The following is an 18,769-nucleotide window of genomic DNA, read 5'->3' as shown; positions in this document are numbered from 1 at the left end:
AAGACTTAATGGGGATTTTAGAGGGGGGTGTGGGGGGCAAAGGACAAAGGGACTAGAGTGTGAGTAATACAGGCGTCTGGGTGCAACTGCCCAGGCATCTGGAGGTCTGGTCTCAAGTACACAAGGAGACTCAGCTTGACTTGACTCATACGCATGCAAGCACCAACACACACTGTCTGGCTCTCTTCCTTCGATTCCCGTAAGATAAGATTTTTTCTCTGAAATAATCATTAATGTGTAACAAATGTCCAGAGGAAGATTTCAATACACACATAATTGTACACAAACACACACACTTACATAGACAAAGCAGAGGATTCTCAAAAGGCTGGCCTCATTTTGCCTTGAAACAAAGAACTTTTGCCCCTGTTTTTTTAGTCAGGATTCTGGCAAGCTGCGGTCACACACATTTACCGCACATGCATAATATAACAAACCCACATGGACATTCGACTTTCAGTCTCCCTTCTCTTTCCCAGTTCCTCTACTCTTATCTTTGCCCACTCTGCTCTTTGGCCTCCCTCATTCTCTGCCTCTCATTTCCACGTAGGTAGTTAAATGCGGCCATCTCCTCTGCATTAATCAAAACCACATGGTTTGGTGGGTCGGGGTAACAGGAGCCCACAGTGCAGTACACATGTTTGGCTGCGAACGTGTGAGTCGCTGTAGCTGTTTGTTGGGCAACTGTTGAGCAAGTCACACCAAGCGTTTTCTCCTGAACTTTTATGGCTTGTGCTTACACTATAAACGAAACAGCAGTGATTAAAGAAAAGGACGCCACTTTGTGTCACAGAACAGTCTTCTTTTCTTTCCTGTCCACTTTATCTTCTCGTAAGCCTTCGGATTTATTTGACGACCCCTTAGGGAGGTCCTGATCCCCCCCCCCCCCCCCCCTCTGACACAGAAGTAAATCATAAGAAAGGGATACTGTAATCCGGCGCATTTTGTCTGCATGCATGTCCACAGTGCCTTCTTTCGGAGGGTAAAGGCCAGTGATAATGACTTCCAGGAGTTTGGCAGTGGGGAAGGCCAGGGTCAAGTTCACATCTGGGATTACTGGGGTTACTGGAATGAGCAGATTTTACTGGAAGGTCACCTGGATGATAAAGTGGAGAATGCCACTTAAGTGTGACTTTACTACAGGCTGATCACACAGAGTGCACACGCACAGGCCTCCAACCTGTGCAGACAAGTCGCTCCTTCCCAAAAAATTGTGATTGCAACATGAATGTGACAAGGGCCACAGAACTGTAATACGACACCACTAAAGTGAACACACAGCAAACCAAGTGTAATATTAGGGCTTCACACCCGGATAGGCATTCTTTGGGACAATAAGTTGTCTGTTGACAGTACCACTGATAGCGTTCAAATCTGTGTTATTTGAATACAGAGAGGAAAGAGGAAACAATACGCAGAGCAAGAGGAAGCGAGCACAGAGATATCGTACAGTTTGCCCTGGTGAAAGTGTTGATACAAGACTCTGCCTGATTTGAATGGGACAGAGGCCCCACAAAACCAAAGAGAGACAGAGAGGGGAATTCAGCTGATAAGTCTGTCTACCAGTGCTGTACAATGCTTTTTCTTTTTCTACACCACCAATTGTACTTGACCGTTGAAGACAGAAAAACATCAAGATAAAACCGTTAAATTTGATAAATTATTATTATTTTCACCGTTGATAAATCTGTTGACCGTTTTCTTTTGATTGGTTTATCAATTAACCATAACCTCTAGCTTGTTTTATTCAACCAACAGTTTAAAACTAAAAGGAATCCATTAAAATAATATAACACAGAACAAAGCAGAACACCCCCTCGGTGAAGAAACTGGAAACAGAAAATGCTGTTTCCTGAATCAGACCCTTCTGCTGCACTAATACATATACTATAGCACTGTTTATCTCTTACTCCAGATTTGAGATCTTGAATCTTAAACACAGTATTATCATGTGTTTTTTTTTGCTGTGAACTCGGGCTCAAACATTTATGTAAACATTGAGTCACAATACACTTTGTCTTGTTTGCGCGTGCAAAAGCCTGTGAATCCCTGCATTGGGGTGTTTGGCGATATCATTTACAGACAAGGTTCTTGGCATGAGAGTGAACACGGAAAGATGACAAAAGAACAAAAGAGGTGAACAGTATACGGCCGGGTGATAGCTGGAGGGGAAAATAAAGAAATTAAGATGAGTGAAATAAAGTTGGCTGCGGAGGAGCAAACTAATACTTCTCACAAAGACAGAGCAGTCTCTATCTGTCGCCTTGAGTTTTTTTCCTTCTTCTTCACTGTTTCTCAACCTCTCCATCTCTGTCACTCTCTGTTTGCCTTTGATCTCTCCTTGCTGACTCACTCTCCCTATCCCTTTCTCCACAACAATGAGATAAAAAATGACCTGCACTCGAATCCCCAACTTTCTCACTAACCCCCCCCCCCCTATTCTTTCTTCTCCTTTCCATCCTCTCCCTCTCTTCAACGCGCTGGAGGAATGTGTCAGAGCAGCACAAAAGAACAAAAGCTTGACAGGCGGAGGAGGAGGAAGAGGAGGAGGAAGAAAGGATGGAGGGGGGTAAGTTGCATGAGGTAAAGGAAAGGAGGAACAGAAAATGGGGAATGGAAGGAAGGAATGAGCAGAGAGAAAAAAGGTTGAGAAGAGCCGGGCACGGTTGAGTGGCTCTGAATGAGCGGTGCTTTGTCATCACGTGCTGACATGCAGCACCACACACATTTCAGAGCTCTTTATCGAGCCCCCACTCTGAACGGCACGCACACAAGATGGGTGAGGCTGTCGCTGGGCTATACTGCACGGCTGCCTGTTGGATTCAGGGGCCTTTGATGCATTTCTCGTTGTGTCATGGTAATATGCTAATGGCCCCGCGGTGAGCCCGAAGATGAATTTTCCCCATCTCTAGCTCTCCATTGTAACCTTTGTGTTTGCATCAGTCACTTTCAAACTAGGGGACATGATCAGTTCCCTCTTTCTGAACAGGCCGTGCTCGACAGACAACCATAGCAGCGACGAGGTGTTATAGGGTTGTTTTATTCTAGTATTGTCAAAGCAAAACCTTAAAATTGTGTACCGGTAATAACATGTTTTTTGGTGAAATGTACAGATGGTACAGCGTCATTCACAGACAAAAAGCTATAGTTACTAAAGATTACATCATACCACTGCCTCAAGCCTTTCTTCAATATCAAGTGATGAGGTGAAGATGTATTTAGTTCATTTTTCTGTAGTCCTTATTCTTTATCTTCCAACAGGTGCATTATGTAAATGGCCTTAAGTTTGGCCATTCTGTGCTACTAGAAACATGGCGGTGCAACATGGCGGCCTACTTGTTGATATCAAAAGCTCAAGAAGGTTATAAAGGAAACAACTTTTATTTTCAAGCAATTATACACTAATTAAAACATACTGATTTATATACATTCCATTTCTACCAAGTCTGTTCTGAAAAAAAATCGCCAATTCTCTTTACACACCACACCTTTAAGAAGTGAACAGCAGGTCACATGCAAACAACTAACTAAGGAAGGAAAGAAAGCGACGATGGGAAATTGGAGAGTAAATTACAGTTCTCATAGGGCTGACTGATGGCTCACCTCTGTTATTTGGACCAGGAGCAACTTGTGAAGACATGCTGTGATTGTGGCATGGTGTGTGGCCAAAGAGGAGCGTGTGTGTGCTGATTAAGGAAACAATGAGAGCAGCTTTGTTCTCATCAAACAGAGCCGTAGGGCCCGGTGCAAGACGCTGGATTTGGTCGCAGAGTCTGTGCGTAAAGGCGCATATCACGTTACCAAATATCAATCTGAGGCTGTTATTCACCTTTGTTAGTCAGTGCGTCTTTGTTAAAAGTCTGACACTGAGCCTTGTATTCTCGGGGTGTGTACTTGTAACCTATGCCGCCCCCCCAAATCGCCCGGTTTAACTGGCGCTAATTCGCCATGCAGTATAGCGGATGGGATCATCCATCAAGAGTCAATAGTTAACGTCGGCTTTGTCCCGTTGCCATTCATCATCCTCACGTACGTGCGTGCGCGCATACACAGGCCTACGGTTTGCGTGTCTCAGTGTGAGCGTGCTCTTTATAGGGAATGCTTACCCTGACACTGCCCCACAGGCCCGTCTGACGCGTCTCCTCCTCCTCTCCCCCTTTCTTCCGTCCGAGCAGCGGGGGGTGAACCGCTGACCTGCGCCAATCCCACCTCTTATTTTAATCTCTGCCTCTCTCTCTCTCTGCCTCCCACATGGGGTCGGGCTGGTTTTCCCTCTGACGCAGGCCCCGTTAAATGGATAGCCCACCGGTCTAGGCCAGAAACTGTATCCCATTACTACCGCTTTTATTTTTATGACACAGAGCCCTGGAGGCTGGGGGTGAACTTGGCCTCTCTCTCTTTAGCGCCCCCAACACACACACACACACACACACACACACACACACACACACACACACACACACACACACACACACACACACACACACACACACACACACACACACACACACACACACACACACACACACACACACACACACACACACACACACACAGCTCTGCCATCCAGTCAGTCCTCCGCCCTGCCAAGACGACATGTCCTGTCAACAGACTGGCCTAGCAGACATCCTCCATTTTCTGCACTAAGATTATTCACTGCATTTAAGTCATTCCTTCAACCGTGCAATCACTGGTTCCATGCGCCACACGTGGACAAACAAATCATACACCTAAACATTTAGAAAAAATATCAGATCCAATTCAAAAAGCTTCCTCCGGAGCGCACAGGACGCGGGCACTTTGGCTTATTCAAGATACGCGCGTAGCTGGGAGGCATCTCCAAACGCAGGCTGCAGTGGGCAGCGCTGATGGGCACATATTGCCCACAGGGGCGTGGTCGGGTTGAGGCACTGCGGACCTTTGCCTGTAATCTGTTGGCGTGCGGGGTGTGTCCGTATATAAAGGGGCGTGTGCATCCCTACCCAAGTATCTGTGCTTCCCGTGCCATTCATATCGAGCAAAGCAGCTTATAAAGTGCACCGGCTTATAGGTAGGCCTAAAATAAAAGCTGTGACAGCCAGTCGCTTATCCCGGGAAGAGGAGAGACGCAACTGGACAGGCGGTCAAAGCATCCGGCGCTCCCAAACACTCAGACCAGACTGAGGGACAGTTGGAGCATTTTGACCAAGACGCACCGGCACAGAAGCGCACTTGGACCTGACAGTTCCCCTACATTACTCCTCAACCTACCCGCAGCTTAATATGGAGCACAAAATCCCCGATTTCAGTGGCACCTGGAATATGAAGAACTCCGAAAACTTCGAGGACCTCTTGAAAAAGTTGGGTAAGTGATATAAATGGTCAAAAAATCAAAACTCACAATGTAGCAGCTTCACTTTTTGTTTGCGCGAGACTGGTTTTCTTATGGAGCTTTTATTGACATGCTCGATGACACAGATCCGATGTGTCAGCTCAAACTGTAACTTTCTCAGCACATTATAGGTCAATTATTCCTCTGTGGACTATCCGTGCACCATGCGATGACCACCCTCTGTAACGCATAGATGGGGGGTCTTTGTCATTCTGCAGAACCCCAAATTAAGTTTTTGGCTCCCGGCCAGCATTACCCCTCATCCTTTCCTCTCCCCCTTTGGCCTCCCCTGCTCACACAATGGAGACAAACGGCGACACATCTGTCTGTGTCACGGCCGCAGATTGTGTGAGTGTGTGTGTGTGTGTGTGTGTGTGTGTGTGTGTGTGTGTGTGTGTGTGTGTGTGTGTGTGTGTGTGTGTGTGTGTACGTTGAAGAGGACCGTTATGGCACGATATAGTCCAGGACAGTCACAACATTATCTGAAGTGACAGTCGGGGAAAAGGAAAAACACCTGCTGCTGAGTTTCACACTGTTTTTTGTGCGTCTGAACCGGCGTCGTTGCGTTAGCCTGGGTGCGTGCGCGCGTGATTGCATGTGCGCGTGCAGAGCCATCTGTCGTTACTAGCCAATTTCCATTAGACTTCCAAGTGAACACCTGGAACTCATATCATCACGTAAGAGATGTCTGTAAAAGATTAATGCACCAAACAACGCCTTCTTTTACCTCCCTTTTTCTTTCTCTCTGTCTACTGTATATGAAGGTTATTACATGGCTGTCAAATCGCACTCTTGTTCTGAATGCAGAGACATAAGTATTGGGCGGGAGCAAGAATTCCAACTTTCCTGTTAGACTGACTCACCAGTTAACATTTAATGTGCCTCTAACTGTCTATTTATCTCCACCTCCATCTGTCTCTTATTGGTTGTATGTGTGTGTGTGTGTGTGTGTGTGTGTGTGTGTGTGTGTGTGTGGGGGGGGGGGGGGTGTTGGGGGGGGGGGGGGCTATCACAAAGGGGAAGATTGCAATATGATGATATGGCAATAACAAGGGTGTAGGGTCACTTGTTTCCATTTGTGCATGTTTTTGCATGTATTATACTGTATAGACACTGGTATGCTTGTGTGGGCTTTTTCAATGTCTTTGTGAAGTGTGTGCAAGCGTGCCGTAGAGGGAGGTATAAGACAATTACAATGGACTACCCAACTTAATCGGTGGAACTGCAACAGCTAAATCCACACAGTTGTAGAGAACACACACACACAAACACACACACACACACACACACACACACACACACACACACACACACACACACACACACACACACACACACACACACACACACACACACACACACATACACACTCACTCCTATAAAGTCCCTCTGCGTTGGCATGACTGACAGAGAGGAATGGCCCTTGGTTTCATTGGGGGGCAAAGCGCAGCTGGAGGCAGCCTGTCAGCACCCTCCTCCTCCTCCCTTCCATCTTCTCTTCCTTTCCTCACTCCTGCTCTCCTCCCCTCTTCCCTCATCTCTAGAGTCCCAAATGCTTCCTCTGCCCTCTGCTCTTTGACCTCTGATGCTGACACTGACCGTCTGTCTATCTGTCTGTGTGTGTCCTCGCGCGGGCCACGTCTGTGTGAATTTAAGCATTTTGGTCACAGGTTTGCAAGAGTCTGTTCAGGTAATTTCTAACTTCTAACAACTGGCGGTTACTTGAGAAGCTTCAGCCCCCTCCGAGGCTCCCAAATGGTCCACAGGCCAGACTGAATAGATCAGTTAGGTCGACTTGTTGCTTGAAGTAATCCAAACGTTTAGGAAGTGGGGGGAAAAAAAATCTTGAGCACAGTTACAATTTCAAAAAAGGTTCCAGCAGCTTTATAGCCTTTGCAGTGATATGCTGTGTAAAATGTAAACGTTCCCCAGTAAGGTTATTATCTTCATGATATGAAGTCAAAATATGCATATAAGATAGCATGTGCTGCCAAAATGTTTTTGGTTTATTTAAGATGATTTGTTTTAGGCTAAATCCATACATACGTAAATTGATTTTGGATAATTTTTGGTTATTTCCTAACAGTTTACAATCTGTATCTTAATATTTGTCAATTATATTTAACAACAAAAATTCAAAAAATGTATATCCTTTGTTTATATCATTTAGTTAAATAATGAAGTATAAAAACTCCATTATAAGAAAAGGCTTAAAGTACTGTCTCATTATTTTCCCCTTAAAAGGGAGTTGTATACATAAAACAGAAATACTGAGTACAGCAAACATTGTGCCTGAGTACTGTACTCAGGCACAATGTTTAAAGTGTTTAAAGTGCATGAGCATCCTCTCTAATCCTTTATTGCATGTCTGTATGGTATCACATATAGGAAAATACAAATTGTCTAAAGATATTAGACAAGGCCTTGGGTACAATGAACAGTCCAAAGCAACAAGTTCAATAATGGTTAAAGATAATTATTTTTATTTTTCAAACACATGCAAAGGGTGAAAATGATTCCCACATAGTTCCTTACACCGAGTTTTGCACAGTACAACTTCCACTGCACACACTGACAGTGCACATGCACACTGCACCATGTGTGTGCGGTACAGTGCATACAGTGGAAAGCCTGGACATCCCGGTGCATGCCGAATGACGGTGCATTTCTGAGTGAGTATATATTTACCCTCACTGACAGGTGGGAATGTGTGAGAGGTGAGGGGTGCGAAACCCAACGCAATGGCAGATACACACGGAACGACGTACACACATTTCCCCTCACACTTGGACACCGGTCTTCACACATAGAACACTGCCCCTCGTCTGTCTGCCCCCCTCCCCCCCCCGTCTATCTCCTCTCACCCTCCACACCAGTCTGCTCCTGGTTCCCTCTCGCTTCCCACGCCGTTCCATCAGTTTCAAGACAACACAGTACGCACTATCGGTGTGTCAGAATATGAGCGTCAATGAATGTATATAGAAAACATTTGCGAGAATTGAAAATCAACAAATGAATCGGTATGTTTGAGTTTGTGCGTGTGTGCAAAGATGATGTGTGATGAAGTGTGGGGGGAATGCTAATGTGCTGGGCAATGGGCATGCTTTGTCATATGACCTCATTGTTTCCTCTGTCATCATTATTGGCTGTGCAATGCCAGGCTAGGCTGCTCCTTTTACACTGAGTGTGCAGGAGAGTAAGCAGCACACACACACGCACGCACGCACGCACACACACACACACACACACACACACACACAGTTGTGATTTTCTGGCGTGTTCCTTAGGGGTGTATCTTAGTTTAAACCAACACTGTAAAACAAAAAAGATCTGTCCTCATGAACTGAATTTACCAATTGTGGGTGTGTACTTGCGTGGGAATATTTTATCAAATTAACCACAACAGTTTGTGCAAGAGGAATTGTTTTCTTGTGTCGACATGTGTTGTCCTATTTGACATTTTCTAACATGTTTTTTCTTAGGTGTCAACGTGATGCTGCGTAAGATTGCAGTGAAGGCAGCTTCTAGGCCACTGGTGGAGATTACGCAGGACAGGGAGACCATGTCCATTAAAACCTCCACCACGGCCCGCACAACCAACATCACATTCACTGTGGGCCAGGAGTTCACCGAGGCCACGGTGGACGGACGTCCCTGCACGGTACACAACTCATGGACACAGAAATGTATTCCCTAAATGCCCCTTTGGGCGTATGGGGAGGGAGTCCAGATTACATCAATCTGTTTCATTTGGCTTTTCATCATATTTGGACTGATAGCATATCTTTACCCCTCCCTTGGTCTCTGAAGGCCTATCATGCTACTCGGTGCTCCCTAACACTCTTTACGACCCCTTTCAACTTCCCGTCCTCCCTCCGTTCCCCCTTGTTGCCCTTTCCTGCCCCCCGTCCCTCCCTCATTCTCCCCGTTGCGTCCCCGTTTTACCATAGATGGCCTCTGTTTGGCCGTATCCAAAGCAAACACATGCATCCAGCCAGCGCATCGCTCTAGTAACGATGAGCGCATCACAAGTTATCACCTCTCAGTGATGGCCCTGCTCCATCTTGCTTGTTTTCTCTCTCCATTAGCCACTCTCTCATTATCTCCGTTTGCCTCTGAATGACATTGTATATGACTGTGCATCCATTAATCTAGACATCCAGCAATTCAGATGATGAGTCTTGTTTTATGCTTTTTTCTTAATCTGTCATCAGAGTTTTCCATGTTGGGAGACCGACAGTAAGATCAGCTGTGAGCAGACCCTGCTGAAAGGGGAGGGGCCTAAGACGTCCTGGACCCGAGAGATCACCAATGACGGCAAGCTGATCCTGGTAAAACACAATAAGTATCCACAAAGTCAAAGTTTAGATTTAGAAACCAACCAGGCTAATGGTTTACAGTATTACAGAGCACAAATTACAGTCCAAATGTGTTGTGTGTACATATGGGGCATTTACTGCATCGACCAAAAGTGTTGTGGACTTGATTCAGAGTCAGACTATACAAATCAACTTGACTTTGACTGTATCTACTGATGATGATGAACTTGCATTTGACTTGAGATTACTCGACTATTCTCAAAGGCAAAAGACTGAATGGATAAATCTACTCTTTAGCTATTTACCATCCTACATCATATTTAAAAAGTGCAATGGTTATTTTAAGATCCTGGTAATTGGGTCTCCTCTTTGTACTGGTAGACACTGGTATCTAACCCTATGTATTTTATTTGCAACCTATTTGTACAACATCATTTAACTGTAATTTTCAGGCTATTATCTTAAATTACCTAATTACCTTCAGATTAGAAATCCTACAATACATACAATTTTCTCCTGGCAAAGGACGAAGGAGCTTTTGCCAATATATTACAAATGCAAGTCCAGGCATTAGTTTGAAGTCATTAAAAGAAAGCGTGCGAACAAGATGAAAACCGAACAGAGCCAGAGCTGTAAGCATTGACTGATCAAGAAACACAATTATTTTGACTTACGAGTACCAGTAAACCAGTCCAACCGGAGATGACACGTGCATTCATTGGAGTCTATTCTTTTTTAATCTAACAAACTGACAAGTATTTATGGGGCAAAGGTTGCACGAGGTTTGGCATTAAGTTAAAAATGTTATTTATTTAAACCTTTATTTTTCCAGATAAAACATTAAGAACAGTTTCTTATTTACAATATTGATAAATCCAAGACTCCTTTTTTTCTTTTTCAAGCCAAGAGTAATATAGCTGTGTGAGTGTTTTGCACAGAGTGTTGGAGCTGAGCCTGTTGGTTTTTTAACAACTTTGCGTAAAATAATGTTATTTTTTTACCAGTTTCGCGCAGTGAGACTATATTGGTTTTAATTGCTGGAGACATAAAACATATAAAACAATAAAATAGCTTGAGAGATTCAACATTGATGGCTTGTTCTACGAAATACTTTGTTTTTACAGTTTTTGCCGAATGCTTACACACATGTTGCAGACTTTGGCCCACTGTGTCAAAACTTAACACACAGGCCGAATAGGACAAAGCACATGGAGATAAACTTCTAACTTATACGGCAAAATGAAACTCTTGAAACAAAACCTAACAATCCCATTTCAAAACTGTTTTTAGCATCAAAACATTACACACATGCACTTTTGAATTACTCTTTCCTAGCAGCAACAACACACAGATGTGCTTTATGCAAAACACAGCTGTATTCAGTACTTTGGATGGTTTTTGACTTTAAAAGTTTCATACAGAATTTTTTTTGTGAAAGATTGATCCACTACAGTTGATCTAGACACATGAAAACAAAATGTAAACGCTTCAGATTTTTTATTTTATTTTGCCATTTCAGGTTTTTGCTAAAGTAAAAAAAGAAATGGTACAACTAGAATATTCTACAAAACATAGTGTTCTAAGGGAATGATTGGAAGACATTTAGGCTATGAATCCTGTCTCCTGTTGGCATCTGGCCACATCTCCTCATCCACGTCACAGGCAATGTCCTCCCTTGCCAAGCAACGGGGGAAATATCCGTTTGCAGAATTTTTTGGAAAGATTGATCCACTATATTTTCAATTAGAAAAGAAAACAAGTTTATATTGCAATTTCATGGTTTTCGCTAACAAAAGAAAAAAACACAACAAATAGGTAGGATCGCAGTTCAACAAGCAATTCAGTGTGTCACTATGAACTCTGAAACAATTACAGTAAAAAAAAGATGTGTTGTAAGGAATGGGGCGAGTGGATTATGAATCCTTTGGATACCGCCTCCCGTTTGTGTCTGGCTACATCGCCTCATCGACATCACATGCAATGTCATCCTTTCAGAAGCAACAGCAAAAATATTCCTGATATCCAGTCTAAATGTCCTAATTATGGAGCTATTGTGTTGTTGGGCTGGAATCTCAGACCAGCCTCCTATATTGTTAGGCCATGATCTATAACATGGTCCACTAGTGGCCCTGTCTCTGTCTGTTGTCTCCTTTGTCATCGTCCTCCTGCCGCTCTCTTTTGTCCTCTTCCCCTGACTCTTACTGTCTCACAAAGGAGCTGAGCTCACCTGAGGTCTATTTGTAATGCTAAGGCTCACACTGATTGGTATTATATTAGCTTTATTTTTTATTTTTCACGTGTGTGAATCTGTGTGCTTTTCCAATTTTAGTTGTGTTTTGTATTTTAAATAGATGTGTTTTCCAAAGGATTGCAGGTGATTTCCTTTTTGACCAATGTGTCTTATGTAAAACACTGTGTGTAGTGTTTTGCAAAAAGTGTGTTGGAGAATTTCAAACACAGTGCAAAGCACTTATTGTGTTTGTAGGGTTGGTGCTTGTGTTTAGGGCATGGTCACCAAAGTTAGAGGTTGTGATGCTTTGGGCCTAGCAACCACTATTAGTGTGTAAGCATTAGGCAAAAACTGTAATACAAATTCACATTGATCTGTAGATAACTGTGCCAGTATTTTTGTCATTGTTAAAAGATCCACATTCTCCTCTCTTTTCAGACCATGAGAGCGGACGACGTGGTATGCACCAGAGTCTATGAACGACAATGAACAAGAGCACTTCTCACCTTGTGTCCTCCTAGACCCCCGCCACCCCTCTCCTGAATCACCACTTGCATCGCTAGTCCCCTTTGTTAAGGCAGCACTGGGAGATAGCAGTCCATAGTTTTATTCCAGTATCTCTGATAGCTTCACTATGTAATATGTGTGGTAACTGTATCTAGTATGACTCATATCTTCACAATGGTCTTAGCCGTCTGTCTCAAATGTGGCTAGCTGGGTTTTAAAAATGAAAATGTATGTTGGATTTGCAGTGACAGCTCATTTATTTGGCATTGTGTGTGTGTGTGTGTGTGTGTGTGTGTGTGTGTGTGTGTGTGTGTGTGTGTGTGTTTGTGTGTGTGTGTGTGTGTGTGCGTGTGTGTGTGTGCGTGTGTGTGTGTGCGTGTGTGTGTGTGTGTGTGTGTGTGTGTGTGTGTGTGTGTGTGTGGGTGTGTGTGTGTGTATCTGTGTGTGCCTGTGTATGTGTGTGCAGAAAAGGTGTTAGACTATATTTGTAGATGTGTAAACCGATCTATCTTCCAGTTTCTGGTCAGTTTTGTTGTGTCCTTCCTCTCTATTCCCTTAGCTCTGCCCCACATGTTTGACCCTCTTCTATCTCTCAGTGACCTTTTATATTTATTACTACACTAGAGTCTGATACAGTACTGCTAAGGTTTTTACTTTTTGTCTCTTTTATATATGAAATGTGATCATAGTAAACTACTCTTTTTATGGAAAAACAATAAAGCACGATATTAACTCAGCTTGACTTCGACTCTTGGCCTTCCTGTACTGAAAACCATTAGGAGTGTAAAAGCATTTAACTATGGTTGCGGAATATGTGCACATTAGACGGCTCCATCTTATTTTAGGCTTTCTGTCAGCTGTTTGCAACTAGAATAACTTGTCTGTCCCCTCCCTCCCTTCCAGTCCGTCTTGCTCTCCTCTCGTTTTTTTTGTCTTGGCGTCCCTCTCGTCCTTCTCTCTCTCTTTCTCTCTCTCTCTCTCTCTCTTTCTCTCTCTCTCTGTCAATCATCTCTCTGCCACATGCCCTCGTTATTCCTCCCTCACTACACGTCAAGGTGGAAAATGTTTCCATCCGCTTTCTTTCTCCGTCTGCTTACTTTTATCACACATTCATGTGGATCTGCTCATCCTGCAGCAAAGTACAGCTTCACAGACAAGGAATTTTCCTTGGTACAATGGTGCATACAATAACTATAGAAAAGATCAGAACAATAAACAAGAGAGAATAGGAGGTAGAAATCAGGCACTGAGCAAGTGTACAATACAAATATAAATACAAATAAAAAGTGTTATTCACTTTCTTGATAAGAGTTAGTTAATAACAATGCCATCCTGACCTTTGCATCTGTGTAACTGAAGAAGAAAAAATACCCATAAAAAGCTAAAAGGCAGGAATTATGTATTTATTCACAGAACTAACATGAAAAGCGTATCAGATTTCTTCATGTGCCATCTGTGCATCTCAAACTGACAAAAGGGGAAATCCGTTAACACCTGCATGTTATAAAATATCGAAATGTGGCTCTGATGTATTGTTAATGTGTCGCAAGAGAAATTACGAAGGTGTGACGCAATATCGATTTTTTTGGCATAGTTTGTAGGTTTCCACAGAGTGAGCTTTTTCCTCCTATTCCAGTCTTTAGGCTAAGCTAAACTAAGCGGCTGTTGGTTATAGCTACATATTCATCGTAGTGTCAGACTTGTATTTCAAAATTGTTGAGCTCCTTTAAACGTTGTAATTTATCTGTTGTGACCTTTTTAAGGTCGGACAATGAACTACATGACCAATCATCATTTGGTCATGTAGTTCAATAGTGAGGGTCATTGGGCATGTCTCCAAATGCAGGAAATGCCAATTGGATCACAGGGTACAACTGATTGACAGCAGATGGGCTTAACAAGGAGTGAGTTGTTAAGGGACATGAAAATTAAAAAGGGATTGGGCAGAACTAAGGTTGGATGGATGCCCCCGGTGTTCTCTCTCTCTCTCTCTCTCTCTCTCACACACACACACACACCCACACACACACACACACACACACACACACACACACACACACACACACACACACACACACACACACACACACACACACACACACACACACACACAAACACAAACTTGACAAACTATCTCTTTATTCCTCTTCTTCACTGCCCTGCAGCTGTGTGTAGTTACAGTGTGACTTCTATAAAGTCCCTTCCTCTAATAAAAGGGGTAAATAACTACCCCTCCCTCACTGTTTATTACCCCCTAGGGCAGTAAAAGGCAGCTGTCTGTCCCCCTTCAAAACACCTGACCTGCACTGGACCCCAGTGAAAACGCACATGCACACAAACACACACACACTCATACACACACAAACACACATGTTCACATACCAAACTAAAAACACACATTCAGGGAACTCTTCACACATACCATCAAACACTCACACTGTACACGCAACTCATAAAACGCCGCTGTGGCGCGGCCTTGCCCACAAAAGCCGTAGCAAAGTCGTAGCACCACAAGAAATTCTGAGAAACAAGAAAGAACTGAACGCATCATCCCTGCAACTGCTGACTTCCAGCCTGGCTGCATCGTGATCCCTGCAGGTTGTTGGCTTGGCAGAGCAAGTAACAAGCAACAGGAGAGGCTTTGGCACCATCGCGACAAACATACCTCACTCCTACACTACCTGTAAGTCAAGAAATAAATAGGGACATACCGCAGACACAGTAAATGAACAAACCCGCACACGCATGCATACGCACAAAATAAAAAACACCTGTATGAAGAATGAACACGCCTTCACATAACTGATGCACTTCATCCATCAAACTTAAGTGGAAATAGGATACCCTTTTAACATCCCTAACAAGGTAAGCATATGGCAATTTGAATAGAAAACAAATGTGTATGCTATCAGCAGTTGTGTGAGAGCAGGTAAGTTTAGGTGCCCAGGGGCCACGGCTGGGTCAGGTTGCCGTTTGACAGATGACTTATGTGCAAGGAGGAGTGGAGTGTGTGTGTGTACTTGCCTGCATACTTCGGAGTGTGTCACAAAACTCAAGATGGGTGATTTGTGATCTGGTAGAAGCAACTATGACCATGCGGGTCAAGTGCATCTGGGTCAGATAGTAAAGAAAGTGGGAGGACTGGGAGAAAAATGTCCCCGCAGGTGGCTGAGCAGGAGAGCCTGTTGGCTGAAGACAAAAAATAAGTACAAGCCCCCAATTATTTCCGAAAGTCTCCACACACAAATTCATAGAAAGAGCATGCATGTGACAGCATGTTGACAGATGATGGCCGTTAAACGCCCCTTGCATACTCTACAGTCACTGTCCAACATATTGATTTACACACACACACACACACACACACACACACACACACACACACACACACACACACACACACACACACACACACACACACACACACACACACACACACACACACCTGAAAACTGATACACGTCTAACAGTCACACACTGTGGTTAAAGTGCACCATTCTCCTGTGCCAAACGCAATTAGACCACCCAAGGAACCTTTCAGGCCTCTTGTAAACCATTGGTCATTAATAGTACACATGCGGTCACACACACACTGCTGCTGTTTTCTTCTAACGTTTGAGTCACAAGAACCACACTGGCCCTCATAGAGCTAAACGCACAATTTTACATAAATCCATATGTTTAAACAAATGCACATACAGAAGTTACGAAGGTTTTAATTCTATTATACCTCGATGCAGAGTGAATAAGCCTTGGGGAAGGAATACAGTCACGGCCATGAGAAGATATCTGGAAATCAAGAGTATATGGTTGGCACCTTGGCCCACTGAGCCACACGGGACACTCAAACCTGCCTAGTTAATTCTTGTTAAAGTCTGTGAAGCAGAGAATTCTTACATTGGGGGAAATATAATTCAAGAGGAGTGGAATGGAGACAAATGGAGACATTGAGTCAGAGACTATACAGGAGGGGGTGAGGTCAGGACGTAAGCTTCCTTTTATCTTCCCCGCCCGTTCAATTTTATAAAAGATGGTTCATTTTATTACAGAATAATTCTCAAAATGATATCACAGGTCTTCCACAAGCACCGTCCTCCAAGACAATGGTCTTATAGTTTACCAGACAAAGGCTGAATGAACTCTCTGTACACATGAAGACTGTAATGAGAAATCTGATTAGAGACTCGGGCGGTGACCTCTGGATAGACAGAGACGGAGAAGATGGAAGAGACAACAAAAATGAGTCCTAAATTATGTGGACCAAAAACACTGCAAAAGACAGGGGATAAAGTCCACTTTCAAACCCAGTTTTGTACATACAAAGGCAGAATACAAAAGGAAAATCATACATACTCCAATACATCAATTCTGCTAAAATGTCTTATTTATGAAGACCATATTGTTCAGACTCAGTTCTAATCTGACCCATGGCCAATTCTCTGCATGTCATTCCCCTCTCAGCCCCATTTCATCTCTGTCTCTCTGCACTATAAATAAAGCATTGAAAATGCCCCCCCAAAAAAGAGAAGCTACATGTTAACATTTTGATTTTCTCAATAATGCATTAGACTGTGTCGGCCCACTAGTTTAAAAAAACATAAAAGCCTGCTATGTCTGCGCATGCACACTCTCCAGGACATACACAGCAGGCTGCTGCTGGTGGGCACATCTGAGACCAAGCATAGCGCGTAACCAAGGTTTTTTTAGGCATAGCCGCTGAAAGAAAAAGCTCTAGTCACGAGTCACATCCATTTCATAACGTTATTTACCTAACCAAGAATAATAATGTTACTCTTGCATATTTGTTTCAACATCAGAAGGCAGCAAGAGGATTAACACATATGCCCTCGTACGTCACCGGCATACTGACCACTGACTTAGCCTACCTTCAATAAAAACAGTAATGTTTACACCAAACCAATTTTAATACGCTCACTTGGTCATATTAATGAAAATCAGGATCCAATTTTTTAAACTGAATCGGAAAGATGTGGGCTACTGTAGCACACTCATTTTGATTGATTATATGTAACAAATTATTCAATAAAAATTAATAACTTTTCCTTCAATAGCATCCACATTATGTGACCCAGTATCTCCAAATTATTCCAGAAAAGGGTGTTGAATAGGGGTTGAGGTCAGGGCTCTGTGCAAGCCAAGTTCTTTCACGCCAAACTCAGAAGGACCTTCCCCAAACTTTTGTCTAAACGGTTGGAAGAATACTGTTGTCTGTAATATGTGGACAGTTATCTCCACATGTACATGTCGCATGTACACACGTAGCCGTAAACAATCATGTGTAGAGAGCGAGCAAAAAGGGGTTGTAAAGTGAGATGCCCGGGCTTTACAGGGTGATCAACTGTCAGATATCCATGACTCATTTATTTTTTTATAGGATCAGCTCACTGGGGAGACGTACCGCACACACACACACACACACACACACACACACACACACACACACACACACACACACACACACACACACACACACATACACACACACGTTTTAAATGCATTAAGCACCGATGAAGAGAACCTAAAAGGTCTAACGAGGAGAACGGAAAATAGTAGCAGTTGCAGGAGTATTGTAAGTGGTACAAAAGGGCCTGCATGTGATTACTGCATACATGAGGTTCAAGTTATCACCTCTTTCTTTTCCTCCTTTTATTTCTCTCCCTTCCTCACTCTCTCCATCTCTCTCCTCTTTTGAGCGGCTCAAGGCGGTGGCCAGGCCAAAGGAGGCCAGCATGTCATAGCTGGACACACACTGTGTGATGCTGGTTGAGGTGTGCTATGGTGTCATGTGAGTGGTTGCAGAGGACCGTGAGTTGGGAAAAGGGTGGAGGAAGCAAACCTTGTAAAATAATACAGGGGCCTGTTTCAGGTAGCTGGTTTTGAGGCAACCCAGAGTTTGTTCGCTCTGAGGTAGTGGAAACTCTGGGTTTCCCGTTTCAGGTAGCAGGTTCAGCGCGACCGAGAGTCAGTTACTGCGGCAACATACGCCGTGGGTCTAACCTGCTGGATAGGTGGTTAGACCTACCCTGAGTTTGTTTTCACTTTACGCTGCAGCTCCGACTGAAGAAGGAGTGTCACTGTCACACGCGTCCCTGTACAGTTTGAAGCAAAATCACTCCACAGAAATCTCCATCGGGATGTTTTTATCATTTCCTGATGATTTTACGTTTGACCGATCATTTATCTGATCAGTAGCCTTGTTCTCAGCCCTCGGTCCGTTCATATAGGCGGCCACCTTACACATCGTGACATGCTCTACATTCAGATTAATAAACCTATTTGTATTGTATGCTTTTTAACGTCTGTGCCACTGAACAGATTTAT

The 18,769-nt window shown here is 43.6% G+C and overlaps 1 protein-coding gene across 1 annotated transcript; it reads left to right on the top strand.

Moving 5' to 3' along the window:
- Nucleotides 1-5,005: 5,005 nt before the first annotated feature.
- crabp2a (cellular retinoic acid binding protein 2, a) lies at nucleotides 5,006-13,163 on the top strand. Its single transcript, XM_080040003.1, has 4 exons — nucleotides 5,006-5,344; nucleotides 8,854-9,032; nucleotides 9,586-9,702; nucleotides 12,359-13,163. Exons 1-4 carry the CDS (start codon nucleotides 5,263-5,265, stop codon nucleotides 12,407-12,409), a joined length of 429 nt encoding a protein of 142 aa, XP_079896129.1. The 5' UTR covers nucleotides 5,006-5,262; the 3' UTR covers nucleotides 12,410-13,163.
- The last annotated feature ends 5,606 nt before the right edge of the window (nucleotides 13,164-18,769 follow it).

Source organism: Ammodytes marinus (assembly GCF_949987685.1).
Source record: "Ammodytes marinus genome assembly, chromosome: 13".
Classification (NCBI taxonomy): Eukaryota; Metazoa; Chordata; class Actinopteri; order Uranoscopiformes; family Ammodytidae; genus Ammodytes; species Ammodytes marinus.
Note: the sequence above shows the minus strand (reverse complement) of the source record. Positions and strands in the feature narration are given on the sequence as shown.

Excerpts from the sequence above, each read along its gene's own strand:
- crabp2a (XM_080040003.1), top strand. The coding sequence starts at position 5,263 with ATGGAGCACAAAATCCCCGATTTCAGTGGCACCTGGAATATGAAGAAC. Across the intron at positions 5,345-8,853 it reads GGACCTCTTGAAAAAGTTGG|GTGTCAACGTGATGCTGCGT; the intron begins GTAAGTGATATA and ends GTTTTTTCTTAG. Across the intron at positions 9,703-12,358 it reads ATGACGGCAAGCTGATCCTG|ACCATGAGAGCGGACGACGT; the intron begins GTAAAACACAAT and ends CTCTCTTTTCAG.